This window comes from Nesoenas mayeri, assembly GCF_963082525.1.
Source record: "Nesoenas mayeri genome assembly, chromosome: 4".
NCBI lineage: Eukaryota > Metazoa > Chordata > Aves > Columbiformes > Columbidae > Nesoenas > Nesoenas mayeri.
In genome coordinates this window covers 6204073-6230059 of record NC_137540.1, presented here as the reverse complement: position 1 = coordinate 6230059, position 25987 = coordinate 6204073, and the positions used below count along the sequence as shown (strand labels likewise).

The following is a 25987-nucleotide window of genomic DNA, read 5'->3' as shown; positions in this document are numbered from 1 at the left end:
TAATCTTTAAAAATATGTTGTATGCACAGGGTTCTAACAGATTGTGGCTTTAATTAGTATGTGTTGCATATACACCTTACACAGAAACTTCTGGTAATGTCTCTGAAGAAGTTATCGTCTGGCTAAGCAAAATGAATGAGAGACAGAGAATTGGTACTGTGCATACATGTTACTGTAGCTATGTGATGTTGACCCTTATTGCCTAAATTTGGCTTCAAATGCTAATAGCTGCCTGTGTCTTGGATTCTGGAGGTACAATCTGATTTCATATTTAGCAAAAAGCACAATCAGTGCTTCACTGTTGCACACCACTGTAGGCCTCTTGGCTTTTTATCATTTTGTGATTCCTTTTCAAGTGATCTTAGTGTCTAGCCAAAGTGACATACTTCGTTGGAGTGTTTCCTTGCCACTCTGTTTTATTTGGAGTTGTCATGTTGTTTACAATGGAAATACTGAACTGATTCTTAAAGACATCCTCAAAATAAATAATGATGTGCCCCTTCAAAAGGGGATTTTTAGATGTATTTTTTTTAAGTATTAGAATGAATTGTTGACAGAAAAAGTGACAAAGTTATTTGAAAATGAGGTAGCAGCAGGTAAAATGTGTCCTCAACACCTTTTGTTACTTTTTTTACAAATTCAAAAGTTATTTGATGCAATACTGTCAATGGAGAGGAATACGGCCAGCACCCCCAAATATGGGCCTAGGATACATTTGTTTGATATACTAGTGCTGAAACTCAATATACGTTTTCTTTGAGAGATGTAGATGTGCTGTTTTGAAAGCTACTGTTATTTCCTCTCATGAAAAAGGGAGGGATTTGACCTTTTATGTAGTAAGCATTATGTATTTTGGAATTGGAGTGAAACTTTGCTACAACATGTAGATTTTGACTGAATAAAATAGAACAATCTGCATTGCTATGGATTCTAGTTTCTCAGAATGCAAAATTTATTTTGATTATTTGTAACTGCAACAAAGGGGTTTTGGACAGACAGGATGTTACTTAATGTTGCTGCATCTTTCTAGGTACCCATCGTATTTGGCACCTGAAGTGATTGCACAGGGAATAGTCAAACCAAACGATCATACTCAGTGTGAGAAGCCTCTGCCTTCTGGCCCTAAATCAGATCTGTGGTCTCTCGGTATAATATTATTTGAGCTCTGCATGGTATGTAAGAGGATAATTCTCTTGATTGTGACTCTTGGGGAATCGTCACATTAACTTGATTGCTCTTGAGTGTGGAGTTAATGACACTTTGCCCATCACCCGAGTCCAAATACCAATATGTTAGTTAGTGTTCCTACCTACAGGATTGGTGGCGATTTAAGTAGCAAAATGCATATTGGCTTGGTGTGAGTGTGTGTTAACCATCAAGGGAAACTGCCTGTTCAGACACAGTGATGCGGTTACACGATCAAATCCTTAGCAAGGAATAGCTTCTGAACTGAGAAGTCTCTCTAGATAATTTGTTGTTTTAATTGCGCTTTTAAGCATGAAATAAACATTGCTGTCATGCCCTCATTCTCCTTGGTAATGATGAGTATCTAAGCGAGTTTCATGGAAAATAATAGAAGGGAGAATCTGCCTTCTCTCCAGAGTTTAAACACCTTCTATACAGAATTAAGGGTTTATTTGGAAAATGCTTATTTGACTCTAGAAGTTGAAATAAATTATGACATCATAATCTTTACTATTCATATATACGTTAAAAATGCTGTCTTCTTTAATTTGAAGACAGCAGCATTCTGTAGGGAGGTATGATCTAGCAAATACTTCAATATTGATCTTTAGTGTCATTACGTAAGATAACTAAATGGTCCGAAAATTGCATAACCAAGAACCTATTTAATACAGTGATTAGGTCAAGACATCGGAAATAGTCTTCTTTTGCGTATTCTGCTCTTTTTGAAATTTGCATACTGTTCACACATCATTATTTATTCTTTTGAAAAAGTACGTTTTTAAAAAAATGCAATAGTGCTATTTTTTGAATCACATTAAAAGGGATTTTCAGATGCCTTTTCAAAAGCACTTGTGCAATAATACAAGCTATGATGGTTACCCTATTTAGTAATTAATTACCTTTGTTGATGCTCAAATCGGAAAAAATAAAGATTTTGGAAGCCTATTACTGAATTAATAATAAACCTGCAGGTTTGCTAAGGCAGCTTGAGGCTTTGTGTTGCATATTTTGGGGGGGGTTGCATTTGTTCCAGTTAAAAGATGTTATCACGCTTGGTTTTTTGTAATGTCATGCAACTATTTCTACTATAGTTGGGGTAAATAATGTTTTCCAACAGTTTTTTCTAAATCTAAGATTCATGTGTAGAAGCTTATTTCACTGTCTCTGTATATAGATGGGTATGTATGATGTTTAAATATTTTTACGTAATACCATTCAACTGTTGATTTGATTTTGTTATTCATTTAGGGGAGAAAATTATTCCAGAGTTTGGAGATAGCAGAAAGATTGAAATTTATTATTATGTTAGGTAAGTAGCACAAAATCAGTTGTTAAATTTTCCAAGCAGTTCTGTAATAAGAACATTACAGACGAGTCAGCTTGTGATGCTCAGACCTAAGGCACTTTACCTTCTTCAGCTTTCCTCTCTAGAATTAAATAGACATTTGAAGCATGGTTACTTGTCTAGAGAAGATACAGAGGTGGGTGTCAGGAAAAATAACTTTCCAGAAGAACTCTGAGTATTTTAGAGCCAGGGCAAACTGTCAAAAAACATGCTCAGGAAAGGCTGTCATTTGGATGGTTATTTGTTGGTTTGTGTCGCAGGAGGTTTCTGAAATGAGTTAGGAATTGTGTGACACTAAAGAAAACTGTGTCCCGCACTGGCTGTGCTTGTGCACCAAATCCAAGCAGGGAGAAGCAGGACTTGAATAGGAAGACAGAAAACAAGAAGAGGGCTGAGAAGCCTCTTACTGGATACAGCCTTTTGTTTCTGGCTTCACCTACAAATTATAAAACTTTACTGTAGATTTGGAATTTTTGCTTAATGTAAATGGGTCTGGAAGCGGAACTGTTTTGTTGCTTTTCAAACGTGATTTCTTGTGGGGTTTATGTATGAACCATGGAAGGGAAGGACATGATTTTGCAATTTGAAGCATTATCAGTAAATTGTTAGAAACCAGAGCGAATAGTAACACTGTTGAATTTAGTTACTGTCAGTAGAAACATCTTTTTCATTCAACAGTTAGTGCTTGGGTGCTGAAATCCTAACTGTTTTGGTAAGTGATTTGTTAAGAAAGCTTCCTGAAGCATTTCAGTCCCCTTCAAATTGAATGCAAGTTATTGGTAACCTTTATCCACTGAAAAACATTCATGTCCCAGCTTGGGAATTATTTTTTTCAATAATGTGTTGAAAACAAGTTATAAAATACTGCTAGTGTTATCTGCAGGTAGCAACAAAGTGAAAACTGCTTTGAGCTTCCATGTGCAGATATTTTTTAAGTTCTTTCAGGGATATTTTTTTTAATAAGTGGTAAGAATTTATTTGGCAGAGACTGATGCTCTGGATTTCCTAAGCCTGCAAAGATTTTCACTCTTCAGTTAGATGTGCTGCTAAACTTTCTTAGACTTCGATTTTCTGTCTGCATAGGTGATGGTAATATTTTTTATTTCTAATTTGGCAATGTCAATAAAAAGCTGGAGTTAAATGTGGTTTTGTTGGAGTAGGGTTTCATCTGATATCCTGTGTAATTGGTATCATTTTTTCATAGTCTTTTATTGTTCTGTTTGTTTTTCAAAGGCTGCGTAGATGATATTGTAACTGTATTGGCTGAAGAACATGGTTGCCTTGATATTATTAAGGTTTGTGGAACTAATTTGCTCTTCCATGCTGCCTTATCCAATACATTTTGTTATTGTTGCATTGTATTTCACATATATATCTATATCTATATTTTAACTTATTTGGTCACCTGTTGTATTGTAGTATGAGGAAAACAAATTGAAGTCTAAACTATGTATCAAAGATCCTTTCAAATAGCTAGTATTGGTAATATTCATTCTTTCTTAAAATTATGGTCAGTCTCAGTAAATATTTATGCTCTCTGAATAGTTCAATAAGTTTTAAATTTTCTTTGAAGTGTGGGGGGCTAAAGTATTTTTCTTCTGGAAATTTCCTCTTGTGTCTGGTCCACTTTACACATTCTGATAAAGTAGGTTTATACAGTTCAAATCCTTCCCACCCCCAAAAGGAATCACTGAATTGTAGTGTCTGTAAAAAGGATTCTGACCATTCGCAGAAGGGAGTTCCCAGGTGTTGCGCTGTATCAAGCTGGCTACAGAATATCTAAATTAACAAATAAAAAGTTGCTTACATTGCAAACTTTTTTGATATTTTATTAATATTATTATTATTTTCCCCCCAAAGGAAATGCAGGGTTGGAGGGCGAGAACTACTTCCCATCATTTTGGTGTCATACAGCTGACCTCATAGGTGTAGGTGTGAAATTTTATTGCCCTCAAAGGAATAACCTGTATGTTAAAAGTGAAGTATGAGTTAAGTGGCTTCCTGAATTAAGATGGTAATAAACCGAATTCCTCCGTATTTTTCTTATGTTCCAGGACCTTTCTGAAAATATTGTAGCTCTACTGAAGAAATGCCTTACATTCCAGCCTTCTAAGAGGCAAGTATTCAGTTCAAATGCCCAGGAAATGCTGCTGTGATACCAGGAAATTATAAGGCTTGTTTGCTGAACATATTTGGAATACTGATTTCTACCTATAAGAAATTCTTGGTTTTGTTGCTTTTCAGTGTTTAAAGGGAAGAATTCGGGAGGGTGGAAATCAAGTGTGCAAAACCTTGATATCAAATCTGAGTATTTTGGGGAAAAACTATTCAGGTGTTTGTAGTTCTACATTCACAGCTTTTCCTGATTCCCTGTCTGGACGTTATTGGTTGTTACTTTAGTTCTGTTATAGCCAGAATTAAGGCATCTTTCTTCAAATCTCCTTCTTCCACCACAACTTCCTTTTGAAAACTGAAGTATTCTTCTGTTTTGTAATCAAGGCTTTGCATTTGCATTCTTTCCATCTCTGCTTAGAGGAATTAAAGGGGTATTAATAAAATAGTTGCTATGTACATTAAATGAAGGTGAGATCTGAACTGGGACTGTAAACAGACTGCATGGTGTGTTGTGCATCATGAAACTAGTAGACTACAAAACTAGTAGACATTTTTGCTATTAGACTTTCTGAAATCAAATACAACTTAAAATAATTTGTTACTGAGGACAAGGACATTTCTTACTGAAATGTAACGTTTTTGGAAACACTTTACTCTTACTGTTTTATTCTCTTTTCTTCATTCAAGGCCAACTCCAGAGGAACTGTTACATGACAGTTTGTTCAGTGAAGTATCCTCAGTATATCCTCCCTTCCACAAACCTGCTGGTCTGTTCTCCTCTTCTCCAAGGTGTGCTAATTTAACGCTTCCTGAAGACATAAGTCAATTATGTAAAGGTAAAAGCAGGTAGTGGGATAAATGCCATTGGAGGGGGAAGGAAACTGAAATGTTTTTTGCATTTTCTATGGGTGCTTTGTTGGAGAGAAACTATTAAATGTTATAATACTACATTCTTGTAATAAGTTGTTTAATGGGCAGAGATATGGGCAAACATGTTTTGAGGGATGTGTGCAGGTCAAAGGAGGGCAACTTGATTTTGTGCTTCAACCTCAGGGAATTATCACCTATTAGTATTCAAGTCCAGCTTGGAATATCAATATAATTGTTTGCCTTTGGAATTTGGACGTGTCCATGTACAAGGTAGTTTGTTTTTCACTAAATTGTTGTGAATTGGTAACTAGGTTCTGCTGGATCGTAGCATGAGATGATTTTTGGAAGTATTGGAGAACTAAATCCTGTAAAAGAGATCACATTCTAGAATGAAAGACAACTTTTCTAAATTTTAAAACGACGTTATGCTGAAAGTGTTACCTTTCTTAAGTCCTCCTTGACTTTTTGTGAATAACTTAGAGATTTCTGCATGTTTAGAAAATCTCATTATACAATTTTTGGAGACTAAGATTTTATACCTTGTAAGTACGGGTATTGTGTGTGAGGGGAAGATAGTTTATAACTACTCGCTATGATTCACTAGTTTTTGTTTGGTTTTGGTTTTTAAGACACACAGGAAGTCCACACTTCAACCTATATATCGCTGATTGATTCCATTTTCTGGCACCAAGGCAAACTGCAGAAGTATCTGCTTTTTTCTGACTTCTGCTGATCTGTTCTTTCCTTACATCTTCCTAAAGGGCACTTGCGAAGGGAAGATCCCTTTTCCTCTAACTTCACATTAAGCCATAGGGCCTTTCATGCACAACAATTTTTGTTTTCAACAATATGTATTTAGAGCGGTAAGAAGAAATTCAAGCTGCCTAAAAACCTGTAACTCTTTTTTTATGTGGTTTCTCCTAATAGATGAAGATAATGATTACCTAGCAGAAAGATCAATTGAAGAGGTTTATTATCTCTGGTGCTTGGCTGGAGGAGACTTGGAGAAAGAACTTGTCAACAAGGAAATCATTCGATCAAAGCCACCTGTCTGCACACTTCCCAAGTAAGCAAGGAGAAGCACTTTAAGGGAAAGGAAGATGGATGGAGAAGACCAGTGATTCTGAGACAACATTTTGCTTTGCTTTTTAGTTTCAAGACCCATATGTATGAAAAATATTGAAAATAGCATTCTTGAACAGCAGGAAATCATGTCACTTCCCCTCTTACCCGATTTAAGGCATTATTGCATGCCTTGTGTCTGTTGCCTACACGCACTTTATATTGCTTTCTGAAATTGGAAGAAATGCAGTTGAAATGCAAAATACTGAGCTGGATGTTCTTAAATTGAAAACGCTTTCCAATAGCTTTAAGGAGAAACATCTCACTATGTCAACAGCATATTTGTAATTGTAATTTAATTTTGTACGTTCTGTGACAAATTCCCACATTCTGAATTCCCTTCACAGAGCAGCAGTGCTGAGGGGTCAACCCAATTATTCAGTAGATCAACTGATTACTTTTTCTTAAATGCATAGTTTTGTGACTTATAATTTTGTATCAGCATTTTAGCCATTACTTACTTTTATCTTACTCCTGCACGTATTGCAATTTTATGTGGTTCATTTATGTTTAATTCTACATTCTGATCTTAAAAAGCCTAATTATGTGTTCGTATGGATCAGTTTGCTGGTTCTGGGTTTTAAAATACACATGAAGTCGGTGTACAGCCAAAATATGCAATATTTTGGAAAAAAGAAAAAAGCTAGAGCTACATTTTAAGTGATATTTTGGTGGTAAAATTAGTGTGAGATTTTGGAAGATTGCCTGTCTCTGTACCCATGGTGAACACATGTGCTTTTGAATTATGAGGGGAAAACATTTTTCATCATGCTCAATACCTTGAAGATGAGGTGGTAATTTCAAAAATACAATCTAACTCCATCTTCTAAGTGATACTGAGAATGTTAGCTCCATTTTTGGAAATTAGTTTCATGCCGTCTGCTTTAAAAATATCACTAAATAGCCAACTTGTGTATCTATACTGTTTCTCGGATGCATTTGTATCCTTCGATGGAGTGCAGCAGAAAAGGTCTGGTTCAGACTTTTGCTTGTTTTTGTCATAGTGGGAAATGGCTTTCATATGCCAATAATGTTTTATTTTTGCCTTCCACAATAAATGACAGTCCTGGTCTGTGCCAGATTGAGGAGGAAAAGGGAATATTAATCTCATACCCATATCTCATTAGAAAACTTGAAATGTGCCCTTTTTGTAGCAAAACCTGAATAAATTAAGGTGATTGTACATTCCCCTGATAGCAGGTTTCATACTATGAAAAGTCAATACATTGTACTTCTAACAGCTAGTAGTTTTTTTTAAAGAGGAAACTGATTGATATAAGAACTTTGTGTTTTTCCAGCTCAAGTCTTATGTTATAAAAGAACTTGATTTTTTTTTTCCCTCCCTTTCGAAGCTTTTTATTAGAAGACGGTGAGAGCTTTGGGCAAGGACGAGACAGAAGTTCCCTCCTAGATGACACAACTGTGACTTTGTCTCTGTGCCAGCTCCGAAACGTAAGAAGAATTTTGTACACTTGTTCTTCTGTATTCACTGCAAAAACATTGTTTAAAGGGAATATGGAACAGCAACTTCTACTGCTGTTCCTAGAAATGACGGTGTTATTGATTCTAAGAGAACACTTATTGGCCTCCGAGTCAGATTCTGATTTATGCTATTAAATTACTTTGTCTGCAAAAACTTACTGTCACTCCATCCCCTTCCTGTGTCCCTCCCTTTCCTTATTTTTGTGTAACTGCTTTATTCTACTGTAGCCCAAATAGTTCTGTAGTACCTGATATTCTCCACGATTGCTAAAGTAACTGGACAGTGTCTTCCTGCATTCTTTAATTCCTGTCTGTAGAGGGCTCACAATATGTAAAAGAAACATCAGCTTGGTTCAGTTCAGTTCAGTTCCTTAAAGTTGGATACCAAGTTTCCAGCAGTTAGTTAGTGATCTTTGGAATATATATCCATTAACAACTAGTTCATTTTGCCAAAATGCTGTAATGCAGTTTTCTTCCATCTTCAGCGGGAAAATCAACATATGATAATTCATAATTTTGCCTGATGTAATGATTAGTTACAAGATTTACTGCGTATAATATTTTAATTGTTCGCGTCTTTGCACATGTAGAGCTTTATTGCTGTAGAATTAGAAATCTATGCTGCACTCTTTGCAGCTTATTACAGTAGCTAACACAATTTTGTTATGGGCTTTATATAAAACCTTTCCAGATGGTTACAGGGGTTAATACAGAAAGAAAGGTGACTCTTGATCTCTGCTACCATTAGCTTAATTTTGGAGACGAAGTGGCAAATACTGTGTAAACCTATTTCTTCAGCAGAATTTTGCATTACTACACACAAATGCATGAAAACTGACCAAAGAATTGAGTTATTGTGTTTGGTTGGTGGGCTTTGGTGGGCTGAGGGTGGAGGTTAAGAGTATGCAATAGCTATTTTAAAGGTGATCTGCACTGCAGCTCCTACTGTTCTTCCTACAAACAGGGAACTTTCAAGGCTTTTAAAAAACTTTTTAATCTGTCATTTTGGATATTGCTACCTCCTTCTATAAATACAGCAGCAAATAAGTATATACTGAAGTTTCATTTTGGGGAAGATGCAAGCATGAACCTTGCAGTGTTAGTTGAAATAAATTTTTGAACTTTTGCAGTTCTTCAAACACCTTTCCTAGGGCAGAGCATGGTGCTTATAATCAAAAGGGGATCAGTGCTGAATGAACTGAGAATGAACTGTTCTGTCAGTCCCAGGAGGAACAGGCTGTGTGCCATATGCCTTTAAGTTAGGGACTGAACTGCAAAACAGAGCACTGCGGGGAGGATGGTATTAAACATTAATCACAATGCACCAAAGATGTCTGAAAACTTCAGGCAAAAGTCCAGGCATGCTTGTCTGTCACCTTTCTAGAGAGCGTCTGTATTTCTGTGTGGCTTTCAGATGCTGCTATTAAAAGGAAATCAAATTTGCATAGCTCTTGGAACTGATTTAAAATGTTAAACCAAGTTGTGCAGTTGCTTTGTAGCTACTTGGATAGGAAGTCCATGTACAAAAATGAGGAAGAGAAAAAGAACTATGTCATGCTATTGATCTATTAATCCATGGCCTATAGCAGCTATTTTTTGTGTGAAAATAGGTTTATGATTGAGGTAAGTGTTACCTTCAGGCAGAAGAATTTCTGTCAACTCAAAAAGCCTGTATTAGCAAAAGTTTTTAGTGTTAAAGGCTGTATGTTTCTTTGCTGATGGAGGTCTGAGCTAATGTCTAGGTCTCAAGAAAAGCTGCTAAATTTGGCAAATGAATTGCTAATAAATAGTTTTTTGTATTCGACTAAGTATTTCCACTTGAATTCTAAGCAGCATTCTGATAACAAATTATTTTTATTCTTCATTTCAGAGACTTAAAGATGTTGGCGGAGAAGCATTTTATCCATTGCTTGAAGATGAGTAAGTGCGTGTGTAAGTTTGTGCGTATACAAGGGACTGAATTTTGAGTTATTAGTTTCATTTGAGTGGCACGCTGCACTGCTAGACAGAACTGTCTTCCGAAAGCAAACCTAACATGTCCTTGTTTGGCTCTTATAGTCAGGGAGAGCTGGTAAGCACTCTGCACTGGTGGCCTTAAGGCCCTGCTACCACACTGAAGTTCCTGGCCTGTTTCCCTGTTCTGGAAATCAACTATTTGTTGATTTGAATATTCAAAATTATCCACTTGTTTCTGATTCAGAAATACATCGCAATATGTTCAATTTTTCACAATGATTTGTATTTCTTGCTGCTCACTACTACTATCCTAACTCTTTTTTTCCAGCCAGTCGACTTTACCTCATTCAAATAGTAGTAATGAGCTGTCAGCAGCTGCTAGTCTTCCTCTGATCATCCGAGAGAGGGACACAGAGTACCAGCTAAATAGAATTGTCCTGTTTGACAGGCTGTTGAAGGTATGGAATCTTTCTGATGCTGGATAATTGGATTTGGTCTGTTAATTAGAGGATTTTTAAAGGACTGGGTAATTGAAAAAGGAGGCAGAGATACAAGAAACCACAGTGGGAAAAGGGGAAGAAAATGCTGCAGAAGCATGAGAAGATTGAAAATAAAAATATGAGAAATATGTCTTTTTAGTAGTGATGAATATAAAAGTAGATTTTAAAGTACACACATGAAAATAGAGCTGCTGCTAATACCTGCTATTTACTGCAGAAAATACTTCTGTATCCTATATTTCATAGCAGACTATTACAGGTATAAACATGCTGGTAACATTTCTGCATTTCTAAGCAGTAGGGTACTTGGAAACAATACCAGTCTTTACTGCAGCAGTGCCATGTTAGAAATACGGGATTTATACTGCAGGTGGGAAATACCAGTCTCTGATTTACAGATATGCAGGGAGATGGATACTAGCTTAAGAATGAGAGGTGATGCAGTACCTTAGGTGCAGTACTTGGGGAGGTGTAAACTAGAAATGCTTAGTAAAACAAAGTTGGATACATATTGTGAAAAGAAACACATAATGAAGAAAAAGCTTTTAATAAAAATTTGGGTTTGTAAATTTATATATCCAGTATATACCAAAGCACATGAATACATTTATGAGAAGGAACGGATATTGTAACATCAAACACTGGTCCTCCATCCAGGCTTTCCAGTTAGGAATGAAATTTATTTGTTCTGAAACTTGCATTCACTGTTCAGGCTGCCAGCATTTGGAAAGGCCATCCCAGGATTGGGATTCCCATGGTTTCAGTTACATGGTAACAATTTTTGCTGTTAATTCCTTGTCTTTGAAGGCCTACCCATATAAGAAAAACCAAATTTGGAAAGAAGCCAGGGTTGACATCCCTCCTCTTCTGAGAGGCGTGACCTGGGCTGCCCTGTTGGGTGTTGAGGTAAGGGATAATGGGTAATGGGTAGTGGGAGGGCACTTGCAGAAGTTCCAGTACTGACTGGGGTGGGAATGGGGTAGGGATGGAATTGACAGGGAAGTGGAATGGATTTGAAGATTTGGCATGTAGAATTACTGGAATTTTAAACAAAATGAGTAATGAAATTGTGTGAACAAAGGCAGCGTTCAGACAAACTCTCTTCTTGTCTCTAACGTTGTGATTTCAGAGAAAGTATGTAAACTTAATTGCCTTTAATTTTGATTATGCAGTGGAAAAATAATACCCATGCAGCCAAATTTTGCTAGACTGTTTAAATACTTTTAATATTTTTAATAAATGCAGTTAGAATACTTCTGCTCCACTCAGCAATAGTGGGGCAAAACAGGATGAAACACACAAAATGTATTTTTCTCACCAATCAATGCACTTCCTCCAAAGACTAGAGAATTAGTAAATTAAAGGTAACCCTTTTGGACAAAGGACTAGTAAAGAATGTGCCACAAATGAGGATTTCTTCCAGAGATTGCTTGACTACCCAGCTTCTGCATCTACCCTGCTTACAATCTGGAGTAGTGCAGCAAAGAGGTTCTTATAGAAAACATCCCAGGTTATTTATTATAGAATATTTAGCTTAGGACTGAGTGCCGTACAGGGCTTTTTTGGTTATATTGTGAAGGTAAAGAACAGCGGCTGGTCAGGGTTGTCAGGGAGATGAGTGAGTTCTCATGCTCCATCAGCTTACAATGCAGGTAGTGGTTCCCTGTTCCATAACATTCAGATGGACTTGTTAGCATGTCTATCCTGGGATTCATGCAAGGACAGGCTACTTAAAAGTGGTGTATACACACTGAAAATCACTGAAGATTATACTGAGGAGGTCACAGAAAGGTCTATATGTCCTGAATTATAACAGAATAAAGATGGTTTTGTTAAAATTCAGCTGTTAGAATTTTCTGTTCTTTGGGAATTTTTTCAGGAAAAAGAAGTTGCTAACTAGGGCACCTAACAAAACCAGTCGACTTCTCAGCATGTACATTGTAATGTGCTTTTATGTTAGTAAGAGCTTTCTAAATTCAGCTATTTTTCCACACTAGGGTGCCATTCAAGCAAAATATGATGCTATTGATAAAGACACACCAATTCCTACTGACAGACAGGTAAGACCTCCAGTGTTATCAAATATTGTCACTTTAAATAATGCAAAGGTCTTCTCTACCAGTCACAGTCATTTGCCTGTTACAGCAGATGTAGCTGATAATGCTTAAGAGGGTTTCCCCATCCTCTAACCTTATTCATGCTATAGCAAGAATCTTGCAAACAGATAGGAACCAGTAGTTAAATTGTAACAAGTGGAAAGTGAAATCCTCATTTACTGCAGGATCGCTGTTTCTGTAGCAGCAGAAGCAAAGTGTAGTGAAGAATATTACTGATATATTGTTAGAAGTCCTTCTTTTATCGAATATTTGTTGTGCCTGTTGGATCTTGTACCAGAGAGTGCTGAGTACCCTGAGATCCTGTAAGGTGAGCTGTGCTTCATAGAAATGGGTTCCAGAGCAATAAGATTCTCCAAGAAGTCTTGCCAGATCTAAAAAGACATCACAAGCAACAGCTGTTCCTTTTGGCTGGCTGAAGAAATATTTTCCATCAGATTGGGTACAATGTTCTGAAAACTCTAATTTGATTATCCTTTAGAGCAAAGAGATATTAGCACCTGAAATTAGTCCAAAAGTTGGGTCAGAAAGAAAACCATAACTGTACTCTGCTTTCAAGTGTTTAGAAATATGAATATGGAAAAAGAAAAAAATATCTATTTTTAATACTTGACAGAGCTGTTAGGAGTCCCCTGTACCCTTTCAGTTTTGGTTTTGAGAGTGATGGAGGAAGCAGATTGTGTTTATCATGACAGTCTGACCTATGTTCTTTGGCTGACTTCTACCTCTAGTGTTGCAAAATTGCTGTAGTACCACCCCATTTATCCTGATTTCCTCTTTTGTACTTGGCTGTGGTGCAGATTGAAGTTGATATTCCTCGTTGCCATCAGTATGATGAGTTGCTGTCATCACCAGAGGGTCACGCGAAGTTTAGACGTGTATTGAAGGCCTGGGTTGTTTCCCATCCTGATTTGGTGTACTGGCAAGGTGAGTTTGACTAGTTCGCAAGATCAGATAATTAACTGGAAAGCGGTGGCTGACTTAAAAATACCTCTCCTTCTTCCCCCCACAATGTAAGCTTATTTTTTCCCATTCTGTTTCTTTTAAGAAATGAATATGTGGGTTATTGCAAATTGAAATCGTAGTCATTGATATTTAATTTGTAATGCAGAATTGCCCCACTTTTTCTTATAGATTTACTCTCCTTAAGTTTCAGTCGTTTTATTAAAAAAAAAGAAGTCTGCTTACTGGTAAGGTAAAACTGCAGGAGTTACTAAGCGAATTTTTGGGATGGTAAATTGCATTTCTTGAAAGCCTTGCAGAATAATCAGTTCAGCATTATGGTTCAAAAATTTGAAATCCTCTCTGTTTTCATGTGTTAATTTCACAGTTGTTTTCATTATTACATGTAAATCCTGACGTTGCAGAATTAGCATCAGGTATGCACTTTTTCATGATAAATTAATGAATTGATCTTGTGCCTTACAATAAATGAGCTCTTTATGTCATTTCTTCTCTCTTCAGGTCTTGACTCCCTTTGTGCACCGTTTCTGTACCTGAATTTTAACAATGAAGGTGAGTACCTTTTTCTTCTGAGAGTGAAGGGGAAGCACATTCAGTCTTCTTGCTGTTTGACATGTTCCTATGCAGTTTGATTGTAAAACCTGATTTCTTTCCCATTGAAGCAAAATATCGTAGTAGTGAATTACGTAAAATTTTCTGTTCTGGTTTATGAACTTAGTTATTTAGCTCAGGTATTCAAAAAGTGGTTTCAATGCTAGAAAAACTCTAACACAGAATTTGTGTATAACATGATCCTATGTCATATTTGTTGTAAGTCTGATGTTTTGCATGGAAGCTTCCAAATTAATATTTATTGTCTTTAGACTATGACAAACTCCTATTTCTTTTTTATATTGGTGGTCTAGCACCATGACTAAGACTTGTATTACAATAGATTGTCTCTCAACCAAGTTCCCAGGAATTGATCAGGGGGTTAAACATTTAAGTTTTTACCCTCCAATCTCTATTTGGTATTTATGTGAGGAGCCATTAAGAAATTTAAGATGTTTTTGTCCATTTTTGTCAAAAGAGAGTATTTTTAGTTGTATTCCACTCTGTGCTTTTTCTTCCGAATTCTGTTGTCTTTAGTCTCTGAGCTGAAGTAAGAGACGAGATGCGAGTCGTCTGGGGCATAAACTGAGTGTGAGTTCTGTAGGAGAAAATCCAGAAGGCGGCAACAATGCAGTTGCGTGAAACTGTCTTCTAAAACTGTATTCATCCAAGAACCTTCACTTCTTGGTACAAACCTCACTATAGCTTTCCAAACATCACTTCATTGCTTTGTTACTGCGAAGCATGGAAATAAACTGGGAGCAGATCAGGTCCAGCCAGCTTTATATTGATCACTCAGTGACAGGAGGAGACTTTTTTGTGAGCTTTTATAATTCTTTAATGAGTAATGTGCCCTTTTTATGTGTTTTACATTTTTTTTTTTTTGCGTATAGATTGATTTAATGCTTATTATCTGCTTCTCTATTTATGCTTATTATGCTTAATAATGAACCTTTCTAGGTGTACTTATGTTTCTACCTCTGTTGCATCCATTTTTCTAATTCTTTCAGCTCTGGCATATGCCTGCATGTCTGCTTTTATCCCCAAGTATTTGTATAACTTCTTTCTGAAGGATAATTCTCATGTTATTCAAGGTAAGCAAGTCCCTTTATTTTCTTTTTTTGTAGTTCTTAGAGAAGTAAAACTATTTCTGAACATATAAATGCACTTTTTCAAGTGGTTGTAAAATGGGAATGCAATCACACTGTAGCAATACCCACCTATTTCTTTCAAAAGCTTTATTTTAGGTAAATAAGAACAACAGCTGTGCAAGAAAAACAGGAACAAAATAAGTAGGGAAAGATTCAGACAGGAGGAAAACAAACAAAACAACAGTTGATCGCACACACACACAAAAACTTCTATGTATTATCTGAGGTCAGAGCTAGTTGATCATGAAAAGTTGTAGAATGAGGAGGTCTTTCTGTCCAGTGGTAGATTGTGAAGAGCTGCCCTTCAGGTGATCAAAATCGTACTGTTACAGGAGCTATTTTGACAATGAGGGGAAATGAAGAGGAACAGTACAAACTAGGAACTCCTCAGAAAATGGAAGTTATGGTAGTTCTGTAGTTCAGTTTTCAACAGCTGTGTAGGTAACTCCGGGAAATGAAAACAATAGCTAGGGGGTAAATGTCTGTTTTACTTGAAGATTAATTGTAAATTTCAAGGAAACAAGAAGAAATTGTCTAGACCTAGAAAGCCACCTTGGCACAGTCTGTGTTGGAAAGATAGTTTGTCTTGCAGACAGTTTTTAAAAACCAAAAGAAGGTCTTTGAAAACCCATTAGTATTTTAAAAAACCAGGTGGTAATGAATGCTTTTAATTGCGAGCAGTTATGAGTGTTTATTAAATACTGCGTTTCAGTGTGGCAGCTTCTCGCTGTGTTTCTTTTAAAGAAATTCTTTTGTATACAGCTTGTGAAACTCTTCAACTTAGAAATGGTGTCTGGCATTTTTTATTTTCAAGGGAAAAAGTAAATTAAGAACTAATCAACAGAAAATAATTAGACATAGAGCGGTTACATACTGGATAACAGGTAGAGAGCTAACGTACAGAGAGAACACAGTGGTTAGGAGAGTTTGCATATGAAGGGCAGTGGGCAAGAGGTGTTATGAGCTGAATATATAAAATAACAGTTGGAAAAACTGTTCAAGAGAACTTGTTTGCATCCTTGAGTCTGTGAAGAAAAAGTGCTTGCTGGGAAAAAAAAATAAGGACAGTAAAGGTCTAAAGATGAAAAGAGTTAAGTATATTGTATCAGATGCTCTTGTGGAGGCAGCCACTTCAGACTTCAAAGTTAGTAGCTTGGTAAAGACTTTTCTCCAAGGGGTATAGTCTTCTGTTGAATAATACTTTTGCTCTCTGGAGTTCACTGATGTTATTCCTTAGGGGCTTTACAAAAATATGTATCAGCCAAAGTTAGAAATACAGGTCAGTAGGATTCTGTAAACCAAAGTAGTAGAGGCGTTCCCGAGTTCCTGTGCAACGTCTGGCATCATCAAGGACTCAGGGAGACTGGAGGTTTTAGGATTCTTTTGGTATTCTGATTTAATCCTTTCTAGGGTCATCTTTACATACCAATATGTAAATACAGTTTTAAAAGAAAATTTTTTGTAATTTTGCTGCCATGTTGGGTTGGAAGAAAGTGTTAACAATGTGTCATTTAACTACCTACTGCAATTTTAGCTTCTTTGTGTCTTCCACCTAAGGGTAGATGGGAGGCATCTTTTGAGCTGCAGAGTTCAACATGCCTTGTTTCTGAGCTTGTCCTGTACAATGAAGGCATTTTTTTAAGTTTATCAGATGTATTTCCTTACATGAAATAGGAAGCAAGAGCAGTTGAAGGGGTTTGGGTATAGAATGCCCACTTATATAAAACAAAAATTCATATAATAAAATTCCAACCGACAGCAATTGGTTGGACCTAAGCAATACATTTTTGTGAAGATTTGTGTGTTTTTATGGACCATTAATTAACGATATAATCCCCCACTGTAATTATATCTCATGAGACCGGCTAAGCAAATAAAAATGACATTTACCGAACTGTAGTATATCTGTAGAAAACCATCATGGGCACGAATCCTCATTTTTAAAATAAATGTGCTTCAGGGAAGCTAACTGTGAAAATTCGTTTCATCAGCATATGGCTGAATGTGTAGGATTATTGGTTTGCTATAACTGACTTGTGATTACTAGCTGTTTCATGAAATAAAACTGACGTAACATGCACCTTAGAGATACACTTTTTAAAAATCATTATGTTGTGCGGTATGAATTTAAGGCATGGATTCAGGTACCTCCCTAACTTCTTTGCATGTGAATAACTTTGGCTTGAAGCTGAGAAAATGTGTGATATGTAATTCTGAAGCAGCTGGTCTTGGTGACACTGAACTCCCAACTGAGCGCTGCCCAGACACCTGTGGCAGAGCAGAGCATCCTTTCAAGTATAGTTTGCAGTAGGACTGTGGCTTGCTTCCCTTGTATTCTTATAGTAAGAGAATTGTTCATTAGTATTCCTGAGGCAGAATCGGCTTTTAAAATTTCAAGTCCAAATATAATTACTTTACAGTCTGATTGTTCTTAACTTGTTGACTTAACCGAGAGGAGCTAACTTGAGTGCAGATAATCAAGGTATGTGAGATAGGAGTCTTTAAACAACTGCATGTTTAGACACACTTCTATTCTTAAATAAAGGTGCCTATGTGTGGAATTATCCCGGCAGATCCATTTCTGTGCTGCTTAGCAGTGGAACTGGAATTTAATTTCACCACTTCAGGACTGAAGACAAACTGAGTAACAGGGAGTTATTTGCTGTCCCCAAGAGAGACAGTAGGAGGCATCTAGTCCTTACAGCAGACTTGAAAGGAAGCAATGGCAATTCTGGATGGCTAATTTGTAGAGCTGTGTGGACTTGGTGTTTGGGGGCTTATATTTGGGGACAGCGGCGATGACATTTCAGCACATTCTGATCTGGGAGCAGGGTTCACATTCTCTATCCCTCTTCCCTCAACTAGCAGGCTGGGCCCTAATTACTCTTTCCTTGGGAGCATGGAGGAAGAGATATTGCCATCTGTTACAAAACTGCAATATTATTGCATCTTCATCTTCCTTCTAACAAAGCGTGTGACAGCACAGACAAAATTGAGAGAGGGGCAGAACAGAGAGAGAGAAATCTATCAGTGTCTGTTCTGCTGTCTGCTTCTCTTCCAATTAAAAGGAAGTGTTATTTAAGCAACTTAATGAAATTGTACCCATCAGCCTAATGTGCCGTGCTAAAGATGTAATAAATTTTATCTTTTACAATAAGTATTTCTCCTTATTTGTTGCAAAAAAATACAAATTAAGATGGTAACCTTAAAGCCTCATTGCCGTAAAACTTCAACTTCCAGATTACGAAATTAAACTGTGTAGAAAAGAAACCACACAGAATATAATTGAAATAGCATAAACTTTGTGTCTCACTAAAACAGTTTGGGTCTTAAAAATCTTTTGAGCAGTCTTGTTTTAATTGGCTTCCATCAGTGTCTTGTGGCTCATACTCATACTGAAAAGTCTTTAACTTTTCATGGTGAACATACATCACCACCTAAGTAGGAACCAAGTAAACCATTTTTGAAAATCCAAATTGAGAAGTACTAAAGAAGAGAAATTAAACCTTTCTTCCTCTGTATTGAATATAATGGTGACAAGGAGGACAGTAGTGGTATTCACTTGCTGGTTTATCATTATGTTATGTTATTCATGTTCTGCAGCTCTATTGTGAGCTCACAGCATGTGGTGGTTTGTGGTTTTGACACTAATCTTGAATTTCCTTGTAATTTCAGAATACCTGACGGTGTTTTCTCAGATGATTGCATTCCACGATCCAGAGCTGAGTAACCACCTTAATGAAATCGGTTTTATTCCAGATGTAAGTGCTAAGGGTTCTTTTACATATTGTTCAAAGTAAAAACTGGAAAATGAGGGCCACGAGAATGAGATGTCTTTCCAGGCTGTTTCAGTAGCGGTTTGACATAAGTGAAACTTTCATATTAATGGACCTTTCTGTGTATGCTGATAAAATGGTAAAGTTTGCATTTTTGTTTTGCGTACCTCAGTCCTTCCCATTCTGTTGGCATGGTGAATAAAAAAAATTACTAGTCAGTTATTATAATTTACAGATTTATCTGAAAAGGCGCATATAATTGTATTTTAAAAGTGTGGATTTATATACAAAAATTAATGTGGCCATAAATGATTAAAAACAAATTTTCTACAAATTAATTAAATGCTAAAAGACACATCAATTTGCAAGTAGCACAAAAAAAATATATGCAAGTGATGATTAATTTGTAGGTACGTCAGACCTTGGAAAATGCTTAGCAGTCAGTTTTGGACTCTATCAGAAGCAATATCCAAGTGCATAACTTGTGTCTAAGTTTTATGCTTTCATTGGAAAAAGTCTGTAAGATGAAGGAAAATGAAAATGGAGAACTCAGCCAAAATGTAGGAGACAGGGAGGGCTGTGTTGGAAAAAGCAAAACAAGGCATTCTTTGGAGCCGCACTTTAAGCTATCACTGTAAATAGTGAAGCTTTCCCCCTTTGTTTAGAGAGGCATGTATAGCCCAGAAAGGAAGATAATTCTCTATAAAAATGCCTACTGTAGCATTATCAAAGTTTATGACTGATGTTTCTGAAAAGTAGACTTAGGCCAGGCTATAGAGAGAGCATTATTCATTGATACAGCCTATATCATCATATGTTGGATATTTAGAAATTTGGTAATTACAAATTGATCATTAGAACAGATGATGACTGAGAGGCCAAAACGGAAGAAGGAAACAGAAGTCAGGTGATGTTGATGTAGAAATGTAAATTTCATAAATGAAAAATTGATATATAAGGTTTATTTTATCAGGAAAGACATGCTTATTAGGAAGTGATTTAAGTTGAAGGAGTAAGGTCAAGCCTCTGAAAGTCATTTGTGGTGAACTGGAGTGTCTTTGGGCCTGGCAGATACTCATCACTGTTTACAAATACTGTAATGGAAAAGCAAATATATGCTTTTATTTGTAGAGCTGTTTTAAATGTTAAGAATGATACAAATGTAAAAGATGCTACGGCATTAAAATGAGCAGAAGAGGAAGCCAATGTATTGCATTATAGACATGTCTGAGAAGGCAACACGTATTGTTGATGACCCGCATCTGAAGAGGGTGGGTGCGAAGAAGATGAAGGTGGGGAGAAGGGAGAGCATTAATCTTTAGAAAGCCTAAAATATTTGGGAGGATGAAGGGCATGGGTAACAGCACCATTAAGTTCCTGCGGGAGAATCAGTCTTGCAGCATCACTATGTATATGCACTTGGTATTTATTTGTTAAAGGCTGTGGATGACCAAAGCAATTCCTCTGTGTCTTTGTCCAGGATGCTGCTTCCCACTGAGGAGACAGGGCTGTTATTTCACTGACTGCTCTACAGGTCCCAGTTTCTGCAACTCACCTACATGAGAGCTCTGTAACAACCCGCCTTGGGTGTTAGCTGACCTTTCAGTAGCTCCTGGTGTCTGCTTACACAGTTATAATTCTTCACTGAAAGCTTTCAAAGTGCAAGTCAGATGGAACAGTTTAAAATCACCTGGTTTGCTATATTTCAGTTTCTGTGTTATGCTAGTCATTGGACAGCACATAGTCAAATGCGAGCCTTGTCTCTCCAGTGTTACAGTCTAGACATGATTATAGCTAATGCAGTAAATAATGACAAAACAGAGATATATTTTAAAAAAACAACTTGCAATGAATACAAATGCTAGCTCTAAAATTCACAGTAACCTCTGAAGAGAGGTTGCCCTTTCCAAATTGTCTTTTTTTAAAAAAAATAAAAGTTGTCTGCCATTTGAGATTAGTGAGAGAGGTGGTTTTTGTACCTGTAACAAGACAGCACAGGATCCATCAAGCTGAAGGATATGCACTGTAGTAATGAGATCTGAACCAGAGTTTCGTGCTTGAGTTCTAATCCTATCAAAGTAAACCCTGATTAATCTTTCATCATTGAAACGCAGGCTCCGCTGCGGGAAAGATTGTGTTTCCTGGCACCCTTCCCATTTGCCTGGGGTCGTGTAGCTCTCAGAATACTGAACACTGCTGCAGCTTTAATAGTTCTGAATATCGTTAGCTGATGTGGTGCCTGGATTAAGTACATTGCTGTGGCTATGTGATTTACATGTAAATAGAGGGATATATACAGTGAATCTACAGTTCTTTGCTCTCCCAAAGTTTATAATCTCCTCCATCCTATATAATGCTTTATAACATGTTCTATATTTTACTGAGTAATTCTGACATCAAGAGCAGACCATTTTGAGCTGAGAAAAAACAAGAAAGTGTGCTACATTACTAAAAGGGTAACTATAGGCATAAGTTATTCTAAAGAGCTTTCAGCTGCAAATTATGAAAGCTAGACACAGTTGTCAGCCGACCATTAACAGAGATGACAAAGTCTGGCTGCAGTTACTTAATATCATCGTGCTGGAGCTACTGTCATGGGTAGATATCTTAGCTTGCTTCGGCAATATGCAGGAGGGCTTCATCTAACTGACAATTAAAAATCCTGCAATGGGAGTACTTTATCTCTGTTTGTTCTGTTGCACAACTACCTAGTGGTGAATCTGGGGGAGCGGTTTCTTGCTGGTATTTTTATCTTGTGAGGAAAGTGATGATTCTTCAGATTTTGTTTGTGTAGGTGCATATAGGTGGGTAGAACATAATATTAAATATTGGACTCACTCTGCATTGTCTTTGCATTACCGGTCATCAAAAGATTTTTGTCACCTTTCCGTAAGATTTAAATGTATGATTGTCTAGGCACCATTTAGGCTTGAAGCTAAGTATGTGTTTATGTATTTTGAAGGTGGAACATGAAGGTGCAAGATCAGGGTTTTATAGACTAGAATATTTCACTTGGAATACAATGATCATCTAGTCCAACTAGCTGACCACTTCAGGGCTGACTGAAAGTTAGAGCATGTTGTTAAGAGCATTGTGCAAATGCCTCTTGAACACCGACAGGCTTGGGGCTTCAACCAGCTCGCTAGGAAGCTGTTCCAGTGTTTCACCACCCTCTTGGTAAAGAAATGCTTCCTAAGGTCAAGTCTGAACCTCCTCTGGTGCAGCTTTGTACCTCTTCTATATGTCCTGTTGCTGGATACCAAGAAGAAGAGATCAGCACCTCCCTCTTCACTTCTCCTCAGAAAGCTGTAGAGAACTAAATAATTTTCTTAGGAAATGAAAATGAAAAGCAGCAGTTAGGAGGCAGCATTGTCAGGACAACTCCGCAAAATAAAATTCCGGTTTATTGCTGGGAAAGATGGTTTCACACATACATACATCACACATTCACATATACATCAAACAGGCTGAAAACAAAAGAAAAAATATAATAGCAACTTCATAGGAGGAAAAAAAACAAAACCAAAACCACAAACACAAAAACTGCCACACTTTTATCTTTGGCCTTACTGCCTCATAAACCCCACAATCTATGATACAGAATAAGATTCTATTTATCTTTTTATTTTTTTTCCCATTTCTGTCTTCTTTTTTTACAAGGTTTTGTTTTATTCTCCTTTGAGATCATGGTTTCTGCAGGTTACACCACAAAGTCAGAGATGGGTAACAGGAGATACACGCTTCAAAGGCTCCATTTTGGTCAATCCAAGATCACTTAAAAACAGTGGACCTCTGAACAATATGTAAAAAAAATATATAAAATGTAATTAAAAATTTCACACAGGTTATCCTTTAAAGTACTTTTAAGAAAGCAAGCAGGGTCTTGAAGTTTTGGGGGTTTATTTCCCCACTAACAGGCGAATCTTTTCCTTTATTTATTGAGTGGCAGCACCGCGCTGGGGGGATCAGGGCTGGGGTTCACTCTATGTAGTGAGGATGACCATGATGGAGGGGGAGGAAAGGAATGCCAGGGGGGTTTCCAAAAGCAAAGAGGATTCCTTTTAGCTGGGGATCATCCTTTTAGCTGAGGGTCACTCTTTGTTTAACCGTCTTTCTGTGTAGCTGTGTTAAATGGCCTTTTAGCTTACTAAGCTCGGAAAGAAAAGTTGAAGTACATAACAGATCTTCAATAGCTGGGATTGTTATGGGACAATTCAATAAGAAAATAAATATATGATATCTTTTCTGAATCCTTTCTGTTGTCACTTAATCTAGTGCCTGCCTGCCGCGTGTAGAAAGCAAGTTAGCGTGGCAGACAAGCTATCTTACAACTGTCCATTTCAGGGTTTTTAACAGGTTCTCCTGAAGCAAATTACTCCCTGTTGGATGTAGAATAATTGCCCATGGTGCCACTGATTGTGGTAGTGCCTGTATTCCTCTAAGTGTCACTTCAGCTTTGAGGAGGAAGGGCTCCAACTGAAAGTAGGGTGAAATACTTGCTGTATAGCATTGGACTTTTTTCAGTCTCGAACTTCTGTAGACACAAGGACAAGAGGTTTCAATTTTAGCTTAAATCCGTGGATTTATTCCGATTGTTCGAACAGTAGCTGATGTTAGGGAACTGTTATGTTCTTCATATATAACAAATGTTCAAGTCCTTACTTAAAAGCACAAAAGAGCTTGTATTTTACTAGTAAAGCAAAGTGATAGTTACAGTGTTGCTGATCTCAAGCTCACTCTAAAAAATGAAGTATTGGGTGTACAGGCTCTTACGTTAACGTGACTTATTCCAGCATTTCAAACGCTAATTTGATTAACCATTAGGTGTGCTTCCCAGCTGCAGAGAGTGTTCATCACAAACACAACCCCATTATATTTCGGGGTTCAATAGTGAAGGGTTGAAAACCTCTGTATGAACAGCTTGTTGGTACAGCAGCCCCACACGGTGATGTTCCAGCTGGTCATTGCTAGAGGGCAGTATTTACTAATAATATGGAAAAAGTACAAGCTTTTAACCAAAAGAATTTGGTAGCCTGTTTATTTGAGGATTTCAAATTAGTGCAGTTCTTTTTGTTAGTGTTTATCAATTTGTTTAGCACGGGGGAATAGTACCAGCAGTGTTGTGGCTCACTTATTAACAGTAATCACAACCTCTTCATGTTTAATGAGACCTCCTTGTCTTAGATATGTTTGTGAAAATCAGAAGGAAAAATCCCTTCAATAAAAACTTGCCCATTATCTTCTACTTAAATTGTTTGACCTGCTTTTCATGCCACTATTGATTGGTCTGGTGAGGATGATTTAGAGTAAAGCCGTGTTTTGCCTTGTGGTTGCCTTTTAATAATCTATTTAATGTTTTAAATGTTATGTATTTTCCTGTGTATTTCTGCATAGATACATGAAAGGTGTTTGTGAAATTAGGAGGAAGTGTGGATCTGCTTTGGTAAAATACTCCAATCAAATATATGAAAAGGAGGAAATAATTGCTTTTAAATACGAAGGAAGCAATGCAGTTCAAAATGACATCCACATAATATATATCTCCAGGCTGATCACAGCCTCTGTAAGGAATATTCCAGGTTATGTTGTTACTCAGTAGAGAGCCATCTATTGAAGACATGGCAAAGATAAGCTCAGGGAAACAGCATGAATGTATTAGAAGATGAAAATGGTGATAGAAATTGATTTGTTTTGTTTTTGAACACTGAAAATCAATTGGCAGGTTGGAGGCCAAGCTTTACAAAACCCTCCTGACTATTGAAAGTGGTGAACAGTCTGGGCATTGCAGCTTTTTTATGGACAGTATGGTGCAGATACAATCAGATGAAGATGTAGGAATAAAATTTAGAGAGCTGTGCTAAGGAGCTTTTCAGCAAATGTGTACATCATTTAATCAGTGCCATAACCCTGCTAAGAGTTTATGGAGTAAGGCGTAATTTATTAACGTGATATTGATTATGCTTACTGCTTCGCATTTGGTTACTTCTAGGGAAAGCTTAATAGGAGGATTAATTTGCACTTTTTATGAGCTAAAAAGTAATATATTAAGCTTTATGTCTAACTGTAAATCTTCGGAAGTGGAAAACAAAGCACATGATCCGAGTAAAATTTAACAACGGCCATCTCGCTCTTGCATTCTAATTCATGGGGACTTTCTGTGCCATTCAGTGTTTCATGCAAATGGATTCTGTTGCCCTCAACACAGTAAATACTTCAGTGAAAACTGAGAAGCTCTTACGGTGTCATAAATGCTCAGCTTTTCTAACACATACTGAATTTTGTCTATATGATGTCATAAGTCTGAAAGTTTGTGGCCACTGAAGTTTTCTGTAGCCGTTGCAGCAGCAGCACAAACCTCTAGTCTCATGTAATACAAGTGCTGAAGCAGCCTCGGACTCTTCAGGTGATGCTGCCTTTAAAGGTCACAAGGGAACAACAGAAATGCTCAAGGTGTTAGTAACCAACACTAAATGCTTTTCAGAATGAAACCGTTCTTACTGCCTTTCACTAACAAGTGTACATTTTATTAAATACCAGCATAGGAGAAAAAGGTAGATATGGTTAATTTTTCTGTTGGAAATTGTGATTTGCACTTTTAATTATTTGTATAGAACCAGGGTTTTTTTTCCATAATCAAAACATATGTTGAATCAAGTTGGTTTATGCTTGTTCAGGCATTCTTCGTTAATTTTCACTTAGCCGTATATGTATGTAAAGTGACAACTGTGACAGTTTAATAGAGCAGCTTTTTATTTCTTTAAGACTTCAGGGGCTATTTTGTGCCAACGTAAGCCCTACTAAGTGTAGTAGTTCA

The 25987-nt window shown here is 36.9% G+C and overlaps 1 protein-coding gene across 1 annotated transcript in view; it reads left to right on the top strand.

Annotated features, from left to right (window-relative positions):
- TBCK (TBC1 domain containing kinase) overlaps positions 1-25987 on the top strand; it is a gene marked incomplete at its 3' end in the record, with an annotated part of 93121 nt that overhangs the window by 30516 nt on the left and 36618 nt on the right. The window contains exons 6-20 of the mRNA XM_080343348.1: positions 1031-1172; positions 2437-2497; positions 3767-3828; positions 4588-4649; positions 5336-5484; positions 6446-6584; positions 7993-8092; positions 9993-10042; positions 10407-10536; positions 11386-11484; positions 12576-12638; positions 13493-13619; positions 14157-14207; positions 15257-15340; positions 19073-19158. Of these exons, the coding sequence (XP_080199474.1) occupies positions 1031-1172; positions 2437-2497; positions 3767-3828; positions 4588-4649; positions 5336-5484; positions 6446-6584; positions 7993-8092; positions 9993-10042; positions 10407-10536; positions 11386-11484; positions 12576-12638; positions 13493-13619; positions 14157-14207; positions 15257-15340; positions 19073-19158 (1405 nt within the window). The remainder of the gene's footprint in view (positions 1-1030; positions 1173-2436; positions 2498-3766; positions 3829-4587; positions 4650-5335; positions 5485-6445; positions 6585-7992; positions 8093-9992; positions 10043-10406; positions 10537-11385; positions 11485-12575; positions 12639-13492; positions 13620-14156; positions 14208-15256; positions 15341-19072; positions 19159-25987) is intronic.